This window comes from Pseudophryne corroboree, chromosome 4 (genome assembly GCF_028390025.1).
Source record: "Pseudophryne corroboree isolate aPseCor3 chromosome 4, aPseCor3.hap2, whole genome shotgun sequence".
NCBI lineage: Eukaryota > Metazoa > Chordata > Amphibia > Anura > Myobatrachidae > Pseudophryne > Pseudophryne corroboree.
The window spans coordinates 172,989,047-173,000,678 of record NC_086447.1 but is presented as its reverse complement, the minus strand read 5'-3'; the positions used below and the strand labels follow the sequence as shown (position 1 = coordinate 173,000,678).

Sequence of the window (11,632 nt, the reverse complement as noted above, 5' to 3'; positions counted from 1 at the left end):
CAGATGGGACATGGCATATCAACCTTACATTATATGATCATTGATCATGTACCAGCTAACATTCATGGTGGTGACAGGTCTCTATGTCTTTTGAGATGGGAATCCAATTGGATTTATAGACTTGACACTTTGGCCCCACAAGGCCTAAATGAGAACTTAGAGTTGCATTGCTTTCTATAGCTTGTGGCTTATGAGGCTGTTAGCTCTCATACAGCCGTCAGGCGACTTATACACTATAAACCAACTACTGTAGGCTGTTATATGATTTGGTGATTATATCCTGCCAGCTCTGATTCTGAGTACATCCATTCCAGACATACCTGTAGTCGCAAGTTTACAGCAAACTACAGTATTTCCAGAACATCTGAATTGTATTCCAGTCATAGTTTACCAACTGAGCTTGCATCCTATCTGTTATTGCAGACTGCGGCCTAGTCACACTATTCATTCAGCTAGTATCTCTGCAACTAGGTTCATGCTGTCAGCACTCTGCTTTCAATCACAGTACACACCCAGCACCTTTTTTCCCCCCAGCAATTAACCATCGCTTGCCTGTGTTCACCTGCAACAAACACCTTGTTATTTCAGTTCTCATTGTCCTGTAACCGATGCGTATCCAGTCCTGCAGTCACCATATTTTGTCAAGCCTGTCAGCAGTTATCATTCCTGTATCCAGTCTGCCTGCAATTAAATCTTGCCTTGCCAGCTGCTACACTCCAGGTTTATTATCTTGTGGTCTCCAGCCTATTGTGTGAGACCCTACTGCTAGAGGTTAAAGTTCAGACGGCAACCTAAGTACTGGTATGCTTGCTGTGCACTAAGGGAACAGCAGTAGGCTATTATATGATTTGGTGTACAGTATGTTTGTCTGTTTATACTGTAGATTTATCCCAGATTGTCTATGTACCGACATTTTTTTGTCTCCTGCTATTTAGAAGACATATCATGGATGATATAAGTATTATGGTCGATGGTACAGCTATCGATCTTTGATTATTTTTGTATTTTAGGATTATTTTAAGGCTGCTACTATTATCAGATATTGTGATTGCAATCTTTTGGATTTGTATCATATAATATGTGTATTCTGACTCTGCTGTATCATATATATTGGTTCATTGTATTATACATTTTGCTATGAGCGGTTTTGTGGTCTCTCCCTCTTGCCATACTTATGTTTGGGTCTTGTTTTACCCTGTGAAGAAGTCTCATCAGACAAAACGCGTTGGGTGACCTGTACCTACCTCACTCTAAGATAAGGATACTTTTAATTTGCTCTTTTTTATTTGGTGCTTTTAGATCAGTTGTGTATTTTATTGTCACAATTTTTATGTATCTCCTTTATGTTTGCATTTTTATGTCAATAAATAGTTTTTATATATATTCTAACATACTGGCAATTTTATACCTTTTACGGACACCCAGGTCGCTACTCACCCTCATCCCCTCCTTTTCCATATATATATATATATATATATATATATATATATATATATATATATATTCGGAAAAAAGACGGCGTCACTCCAGGTCTTTAAAGTGCTAGTAGTATATTTCAAATCAACATCACGAAAACCAACGTTTCGCGGCCCGTATCCCCTTTGTCAAGGTGTGTGAGGTCACACACACCTTGACAAAGGGGCTACGGGCCCTGAAACGTTGGTTTTCGTGATGTTGATTTGAAATATACTACTAGCACTTTAAAGACCTGGAGTGACGCCGTCTTTTTTCCGAATGCATATCTAAGCCAGTACGGAGGGCACCCAGGCAATCTACAACTGCAGGACCAGGAGTGCCGGGCACCACTGCTATATATATATATATATATATATATAATATAAATAAAAAACTGTTTAACATTTCACATAATAAAAAGTGCTTCTGTATTTACGCCATGAGCATTTATTGAACAAAGGAGAGGCATTTCTAGATAGGATAAATCTAGGACTTAGTTGGAGAAAAGATGTGGATAGCGCAAAATAATGAACAGTCAGTGGATAACTCTTGATTGCAGATTTCCTTAGCAGCTGTGGAACATACAGGCAGAGAGCAGTTCTGTAGATAGTAAGATAGAGGGTAACAATGAGCAAGTACCATCATTTTTAATAGTCTGCAAATGTGTATGTCATGATGACAGCTTCCTTAGTAGGGTGACTAAGTCTGTCCAGTAGGAAGATTAGGTCTATCAAGTAGGGAGACTGGGTCTATTAAATAGGGAGACAAGGGTAGTGTACAAGTGGAATAGCCTCCCATCAGAGGTGGTAGAAGCTAAGACAGTAGAGCAATTTAAACATGCATGGGATAGACATAAGGATATCCTTACAAAGAAATAAGGATCAAATAAGGTTTGAGATAAAAATATGGTTAAAAAAAAAGGGACAGACTAGGTGGGCCAAGTGGTTCTTATCTGCCGTCAAATTCTATGTTTCTATGACTAGGTCTATCTTGGTCACTGAGAACAACCTCGGGCCCCAATGCAGCCACTTCATATTCCCCAACCCATAATACAGCTCAACTGTGATGGTGGTGGTAGGAATTGGCTAATGATGTCAGAGCCCCATTGACCTCCGCCCCTGTGGAGGCCTAGTTATTTTTCCTTTCTCGGTGACTAGTGTGGTCTACACTGCAGTTGATGATCAGAGATGATTTTACCAGTGCTTTACAATGACTGTTCACTTTGATATCCCATCCATTCCTCCATACATATATGTGATCTCTTATCTGGAAACCCCTGAGCTACCATTTGCCCCTTCATACAGTCACTGTGGTTAAAGACTGCAGTCATTTTTAAATCTAATTTAGTACATTTTGCGCAAACCTCTCCAAATAATGGAAAAATCCTTATGTGAAAAAGCATACTGTATGTCTCAGGCATTCTGATTAATGGGTGTGCTATAGAAGTTAGACAGTTAAAAGATAGACAGTTATTAGGTCAACCCCATATGGTCGACAGTCAAAAGGTCGACCGGATCAAAAGGTCAGCAGTGTCAAAAGGTCGACACTCAAAGTGTCGACAGGATCAAAAGGTCAACACACACGGAAAAAATATTATTTGTGTTATTTTGTGTTTTTAAAAAAAAAATATTTTACCCAAATTTGTTGAGATGCTTTGCGCGCCACGCTTTGGGTTCGGTGGCTCGCTCCATTTCGCTTGCCACAAGTTTGCTAAAGGTTATAGCTGTGACGTGGATAGTAAATGAGGCAAAAGTTGGAAAAGCATGAAAAAACCCTAAAAGAAAGTGTCGACCTTTTGACCCTGTCAACCCTTTGAATGTCGACCTTTTGACCCTGTCACCCATTTGACTGTCGACCAAGTGGTGTCAACCTAATTACTGCCTATCTTTTAACTGCCTATCTATACATTGGAACCTCTGACTAATAAACCCAAACCTGTACATTATTTTAGGAGCTCCTCAAGCAAAAAAAGATATTTTAAAAAATAAAATAAAATAAAATACACCTGTGCTTGTTTGAAACTCCTGTAACAATGAAGCATAGGTAGAGCTTAATACTTGGAAAGCCCCTTATTGCATTAATTTTTAAAGATAATCTGCGTAAACCACAATGCCTAGTGATCATAGGCTCAGAGACGTTCCTTTATGGAGATGACAACAGCACTGCTGTACCGTATATACTGTAGTACCTGATGTTGTTGAGCACTTGTTAAGAGTGGACACAGCAGAATAGTATGTTTTTCCCAGGTAGTCTTCCATAGTAATTTTCTGATCAATCTCAAGCAAACACTGCGTAGAATCCTTAAAGAGTAGGTCCTTGCCTTCCTTAGAGCCGAACATTTGAAATTTGTGTCTCTGGGTTCCATTCCTCCCAAACAGTGACTGGGAATGTACAAGTGAAAGAATAATACAAATATTGCAACTTGTGTGTCAGTGGCATATACAGTTAGGTCCATATATATTTGGACACTGAAACAAGGGGACAGATGTACAGTATTAAGCCTGGAGAAGGGATAAAGAAGTGATAAAGCAGTGATAAGCACAAGGTGATAACGCACCAGCCAGTCAGCTCCTGTCATTTTTCAAACCTGTAATGATTGGCTGGTCAGGGCCGGATTAAGCCCTCAGGGGGCCCAGGGCACCCAAGACAGAAGCACCCCTCCACCTTCCCTTCCCCCTGCTGACCACCAGCATCCCCTGGCTGCATGCGCTGCTCAACTCCCCCGGTCACAGGCAATGGGAGCCGCGCTGCAGCAGGGAGAGGCTTCTGGGGCAGGAGGGATCCACGCTGCCAGGGGAGGAGTGCGGCTGTGCATGCGGCTACCTCTCCCCTCCTCTCGGGCAGCACGGTCGGGGACTGAGTCAAGCAATCTCCAGCATCCGCCGCCGCAAGCATCTCTCCTGGCAGCAGCGAAGGCTGGAGATTGCTTGACTCAGTCCTCGACCATGCTGCCCGAGAGGAGGGGGGAGGAAGCCGCATGCACAGCCGCACTCCTCCCCCGGCAGCGTGGATCCCTCCTGCCCAAGCAACCTGAAGAAAGGCGAAAGAGCGGTGCAGCGCTCCAGCTGGAGGGGCCCCTTAAGACAGGGGGGCCTGAGTTACTGACCCCCCTGGGCACCCCCCTTAATCGGGCTCTGTGGCTGGTGCGTTATCACCTTGCACTTATCACTGCTTTATCACTTCTATATCCCTTCTCCAGGCTTAATGCATCTCCCCCTATGTTCCTAATTTTGGCTCTGTTTGCCACCACAATTGATTTTACATTTTACAATGGAGATACAGTTGAAGTGCAGACTTAAAGGAGTTGAACAAAAATATTGTAGGAAAAGTTTAGGAACTGCAGACATTTTTATACACAGTCCCCTGTTTTCTGGGGCTCAAATGTTATTGGACAAATGAACATGATCATAAATAAAATGTTCATGTTTAATACTTTGTTGAGAACCCTTTGCAGGGAAGCACCGTCCAATCACTTTGCTGAATGACTAAATCTAAGCAGACAGTATGGGGTATACTTTAGAGATGAGCGGGTTCGGTTCCTCGGAATCCGAACCCGCCCGAACTTCAGGTTTTTTTACACGGGGCCGAGCGACTCAGATCTTCCCGCCTTGCTCGGTTAACCCGAGCGCGCCCGAACGTCATCATCCCGCTGTCGGATTCTCGCGAGGCTCGTATTCTATCGCGAGACTCGGATTCTATATAAGGAGCCGCGCGTCGCCGCCATTTTCACACGTGCATTGAGATTGATAGGGAGAGGACGTGGCTGGCGTCCTCTCCGTTTAGACTAGAGTACTAGAGAGAGACACAAATTTTGGGGAGCATATTATTAGGAGGAGTACTACTTGCTGCTGATAGTGTGACCAGTGACCACCAGTTTAATTAATCCGTTCTCTGCCTGAAAAAAAACGATACACAGTGTGACACAGTCACATACCATATCTGTGCTCAGCCCAGTGTGCTGCATCATATGTAATACTGTATATCATTATCTGACTGTGCTGAGTGCTCACTGCTCACACAGCTTAATTGTGGGGGAGACTGGGGAGCAGTTATAGCAGGAGTACATATTTTAAGTACAGTGCACACTTTTGCTGCCAGAGTGCCACTGCCAGTGTGACTGACCAGTGACCACTGACCACCAGTATTGTGATTGTCTGCTGACCACCAGTATATTGTGATTGTCTGCCTGAAAAAGTTAAACACTCGTCGTGTGGTGTTTTTATAAACGCATTCTGCAGACAGTGTCCAGCAGGTCCGTCATTACATAATATATACCTGTCCGGCTGCAGTACTAGTGTGATATATATATATATTTTAATTTTATCTCATTATCATCCAGTCTATATTAGCAGCAGACACAGTACGGTAGTCCACGGCTGTAGCTACCTCTGTGTCGGCAGTCGCTCGTCCATCCATAATTGTATACCACCTACCCGTGGTTTTTTTTTCTTTCTATCTTCTTGATACTAGTAGCTTACTTTAGGAGTCTGCAGTGCTGAGTCTGACAGACAGTGTCCAGCAGGTCCGTCATTACATAATATATACCTGTCCGGCTGCAGTACTAGTGTGATATATATATATATTTTAATTTTATCTCATTATCATCCAGTCTATATTAGCAGCAGACACAGTACGGTAGTCCACGGCTGTAGCTACCTCTGTGTCGGCAGTCGTTCGTCATCCATAATTGTATACCACCTACCCGTGGTTTTTTTTTTTTTCTATCTTCTTGATACTAGTAGCTTACTTTAGGAGTCTGCAGTGCTGACAGACAGTGTCCAGCAGGTCCGTCATTACATAATATATACCTGTCCGGCTGCAGTACTAGTGTGATATATATATATATATATATATATATATATTTATTAATTTTATCTCATTATCATCCAGTCTATATTAGCAGCAGACACATTACGGTAGTCCACGGCTGTAGCTACCTCTGTGTCGGCAGTCGCTCGTCATCCATAAGTATACTAGTATCCATCCATCTCCATTGTTTACCTGAGGTGCCTTTTAGTTGTGCCTATTAAAATATGGAGAACAAAAATGTTGAGGTTCCAAAAATAGGGAAAGATCAAGATCGACTTCCACCTAGTGCTGAAGCTGCTGCCACTAGTCATGGCCGAGACGATGAAATGCCAGCAACGTCGTCTGCCAATGCCGATGCCCAATGTCATAGTACAGAGCATGTAAAATCCAAAACACCAAATAGATGGGCCAGGTGTTTGTGTCGGCCACTAGGGTCGCTTATCTTACTCACACAGCTACCTCATTGCGCCTCTTTTTTTCTTTGCGTCATGTGCTGTTTGGGGAGTGTTTTTTGGAAGGGCCATCCTGCGTGACACTGCAGTGCCACTCCTAGATGGGCCAGGTGTTTGTGTCGGCCACTAGGGTCGCTTATCTTACTCACACAGCTACTTCATTGCGCCTCTTTTTTTCTTTGCGTCATGTGCTGTTTGGGGAGTGTTTTTTGGAAGGGCCATCCTGCGTGACACTGCAGTGCCACTCCTAGATGGGCCAGGTGTTTGTGTCGGCCACTAGGGTCGCTTAGCTTACTCACACAGCTACCTCATTGCGCCTCTTTTTTTCTTTGCGTCATGTGCTGTTTGGGGAGTGTTTTTTGGAAGGGCCATCCTGCGTGACACTGCAGTGCCACTCCTAGATGGGCCAGGTGTTTGTGTCGGCCACTAGGGTCGCTTAGTCATCCAGCGACCTCGGTGCAAATTTTAGGACTAAAAATAATATTGTGAGGTGTGAGGTGTTCAGAATAGACTGAAAATGAGTGGAAATTATGGTTTTTGAGGTTAATAATACTTTGGGATCAAAATGACCCCCAAATTCTATGATTTAAGCTGTTTTTTAGTGTTTTTTGAAAAAAACACCCGAATCCAAAACACACCCGAATCCGACAAAAAAAATTCGGTGAGGTTTTGCCAAAACGCGGTCGAACCCAAAACACGGCCGCGGAACCGAACCCAAAACCAAAACACAAAACCCGAAAAATTTCAAGTGCACATCTCTAGTATACTTACTAATGTACGACTTTGGTTTATTTGTGATTTTGCATTCAGTTTGCATTGATTTTGCAATGTGGAGATTTACTAAAGGCAAAATCGAATGAAAAATTGAATATAAAACCAAATCCCATTCATAAGGGGTTTGGCTTCACTGTAATGCGGCCCAGCACTATAGGGCCGTGGCCAGCGCTCTGTGAGCTGCTGGCATGCCCCCAGTCCCTCTTGTCTCTGTGAATAGACGCTGTGTGCATGCATGTTCACAGCAACAGCTTCCAACTGCAAATGCCACACTTGGAATCAACTCCAGACCTGTTGCCTGCTTAATTGACAAATAACAAAGAATGGCCCACGCCTATCTATGTAACAGCTTTTGAGTCAAACGTCCAATTACTTTTGGTCCCTTGAAAAAAAAAGATTGGCTACATATTACATAGCTGTAATTCCTAAACCATTCCTCCAATATGGATCTGAATACACTCAAATTAAAGCTGATAGTCTGCACTTTAAAACCATATTATATTTAATTAGAACTTAACTGTAACTTAAATATGTTTGGGATAAACAGCTAAACTGGCAAATATTCTGTCAGTGTCCAAATATATATACACATCATTTCTTATGTTATATTACAATCTTTAAATGAAATGTAGCAGTGTCATCAGGACAAAGAGTTCCCTGGGGAGGCAAAGGCCCTCATTCCGAGTTGTTCGCTCGGTAAAAATCTTCGCATCGCAGCGATTTTCCGCTTAATGCGCATGCGCAATGTCCGCACTGCGACTGCGCCAAGTAAATTTGCTATGTAGTTAGGATTTTTACTCACGGCTTTTTCATCGTTCTGGCGATCGTAATGTGATTGACAGGAAATGGGTGTTACTGGGCGGAAACAGGCCGTTTTATGGGCGTGTGGGAAAAAACGCTACCGTTTCCGGAAAAAACGCAGGAGTGGCCGGAGAAACGGGGGAGTGTCTGGGCGAACGCTGGGTGTGTTTGTGACGTCAAACCAGGAACGACAAGCAGTGAACTGATCGCAGATGCCGAGTAAGTCTGAAGCTACTCAGAAACTGCTACGAGGTGTGTAATCGCAATATTGCGAATACATCGTTCGCAATTTTAAGATGCTAAGATTCACTCCCAGTAGGCGGCGGCTTAGCATGAGCAAATCTGCTAAAATTCACTTGCGAGCGAACAACTCGGAATGAGGGCCATTATTCAAAACAAAACAAGCAAACCTTACAGATGTAGCCACACTCATCCCACATTGCATCCACATCACGGCATTGATGGTGCGACTAGTGTGCCTGCATCGATGATGCACATGCACATCATCGACTTCTATGGAGTGAACACCGGCTGTGACTAGTCCCAGCACGGCATACCATGGCGTACACTGGAGCTTGCCGCAATACATATGCCGTACGTATGCATTGCGGCAACGATGAGCATGGCTACATCTATACTTTTAGAACTGTTTAAAACCTGTTCAGGGGCCGCTTGGACTACAGACAGGCTGATGTGTGTTTTGTAGCAATAGCGGATGTTTATGCATGTGATATGGCAGCTCACAACTAGTCATTTGTGTGTGTCCTTGTCTCTAATGAGATTAAAAAAATGACATGGTAATCAAATTGGTTTTAAAGACCATTGAATATTAAGGAAAAATGTATACTGTATGTATAATAAGTCACTTGGAATTCTCATTAAAGGAAGGTGTGACTAGTGTGCACTCACCTGCTGTTTCTTAACAATCTTTAAAACATGGTTCCGCTTCTCCAGTCGACTAACAACAGCATGTGCTGGGACCTCAGCCAGGTTGCATGCCTTGTAGTCGCCGACCGAGGCACGAGAGCCATCAACACACAGCAACTCAAAATCATTGGATTTCAGTTTCTTGGCCCAATCTGCAGGATTTTTGCCTTAAAGAAAAAGATCCATAAAACTATTAAACACTGTGGAACTGATCCCGTGTAGAGTCCTCCACATAATGTATGCTAATGAAGACATACTATTCATACATTCTGTTTAGCTATACCAATCTAATACACCTTGTGGAGGAAACCTTTTTGTAAGCCCTATGGCCAATCCAGGGGCGGATTGGCCATAGGGCTCAACAGGAAGATTCCTGGTATGCCTGCGTGTCTGTGGGGCCTGTTTTGGGTGTTGTCATGTGACCCCCACACACTCAAAGCACTCAGTGCACTGCATTGTCCCTATTCATTCTGTTATTCCATCTCTGCAATATAGCAACTCTGCCATCCAGTGATGCTGCCATGGCTACACAGTATGTTATACCTCTTTGCTGCCCATGTCGGGACACTTTTACACAATAGTACAGGGACATTTTTAGTTTACAATCAGCCCCTGGTCTCAGACACAACTGCAGCAAAAGCCACAATGAAGGCTGTATTTGTGTACAATCAGGCACTATGAGATGGGACCCCGCCCCCTTCAACAGAGCCCACCCCCTAATTGCCCATTAGGGCTGCTTCATACATTTTCTGGGCTGGTTTTTCATCCCAATTAGGGATTTTTTTTTTAATATCGATTCATCCCTAAAAATGTCCGCCTCCATATTGTGCAGGAAACAGGTACGTTTGGACAATGACAGCTGGTTGAATTGCTATATACATGTAGTGGTAAAGGGATCAGGCTTAAATCTATAGACACAATGGTTTTAGCATATTTACCACATGATGGGCCTTATTCAGAGATGGATGCAGAAGCGCATGCACCAGCGTGTATTGCTGGTCGCCCATCTGCAGCTTTATGCAGATGCCTCAACAAAGTCCCTCCCTTGTGTACAATCATGCGTCCGAATGTACAAGGACAGAGACACCCATTGACAGGAGCCGTACACACAGTAATACCAATTAGTGCGTCCATAGTCGCCACCATCGGTAACACCATCGAAGCTTGCACCAGCCCAATGGCAGTAGCAGTTTCTCCACCTAACTATGGCCTCCTATGTCTTCATCTGTGCATCTGTGTATGCCGCCTCTTTCACTGACACGCTTATAACACGCCCATTAAACAGACCATTTGTGTGTGCACTAGTCCCACAAACGCCCTGGGCTTTTCCACAACCGTCCTGCTATGGTGCGCCTCTGTGTGTACACTCTGTAGTGATTGCCCCAAACCAGTTTTTACTAGGGATTCTCGCATATGCACAGTGGCAAAGAATCGTTCAACTAGTTGAACATCAGCATTATGTGCGGCTCTGAAATCAGGCCCTGTATGTACATTATGTGGCACATGAAGTAACAATAATCAGCTGATTATGTCATAACTATTGGTCAGATTTAGAGGCAGATGCTTTTGCAGTCGTGACAATCTGTGCTTATGCTGCTGGCTGTGTCTCTAATCTAGCACTTGCGTATAAAGGCACACCATTGGTTGCACATGTGGACTTTATGCAAGCCCTGTGATTCCTCAGAATGTCTGTAACTTTGCCACTGGGCCAATTGGAACTGCATCTGATAAGCCACCCCCATTACATCCCGGTATCACATACCGAAATTCCCTCTCTCTACATCCTAATTTGATCTGAGAGCACCGTTGTTAAATCATTGGGATACGTGCAGACTGCAGAGCTAACACATCGGTCACTTGCATCCGCCATCTATGCTGCATTCACATCTTAATCAGGCCCTATATCCCTAACAACGGAAATAACAGTCTGGTTCTTACCATCTGTATTTTCAAATACAGTGGTATGCTTCACGAAAGCCACGTCTCCTCTCTCCACCAAGCACCTGAGCAATAAACAAAAGGTGGCATTACTTCAGCCGTATTCTTATCTCTCATCATTATGTACAACCAAATCCTTGTATTTGTTAGAATTAAGTCTAGATAGATAGATAGATAGATAGATAGATATGTAATGTCCACCCACAAACAAACACATGACATTTACGGTGCCGAAAACTTAAACTAAATTGTGGGGTGCTAATGTGAATCAGGCTCGGGTGATCAGAGCGGCAGACCTGCTTTACCTCTCAGACACAATGACAACACAAACATAATATAGTATCCAACTCCATTTTATTATCCTAACAAAATTTACAAGTGGCAGGTAAACAGGAAACTGGCGCACAATTGAAGCAGGCTGGTTATGGCTTCTAAATAACAGTCTCAAGTAACCAGCGTTAGCAATACAGGTAGCA

General features: G+C 43.4%; 1 protein-coding gene across 1 annotated transcript in view; it reads right to left on the bottom strand.

The window, feature by feature from the left end:
- Positions 1-1,879: 1,879 nt before the first annotated feature.
- LOC134909108 (serotransferrin-B-like) overlaps positions 1,880-11,632 on the bottom strand; it is a 77,750-nt gene continuing 67,997 nt past the window's right edge. The window contains exons 14-17 of the mRNA XM_063915545.1: positions 11,157-11,221; positions 9,201-9,385; positions 3,644-3,836; positions 1,880-2,055 (exon numbers count right to left, since the gene is read on the bottom strand). Of these exons, the coding sequence (XP_063771615.1) occupies positions 2,021-2,055; positions 3,644-3,836; positions 9,201-9,385; positions 11,157-11,221 (478 nt within the window). The 3' untranslated portion in view covers positions 1,880-2,020. The remainder of the gene's footprint in view (positions 2,056-3,643; positions 3,837-9,200; positions 9,386-11,156; positions 11,222-11,632) is intronic.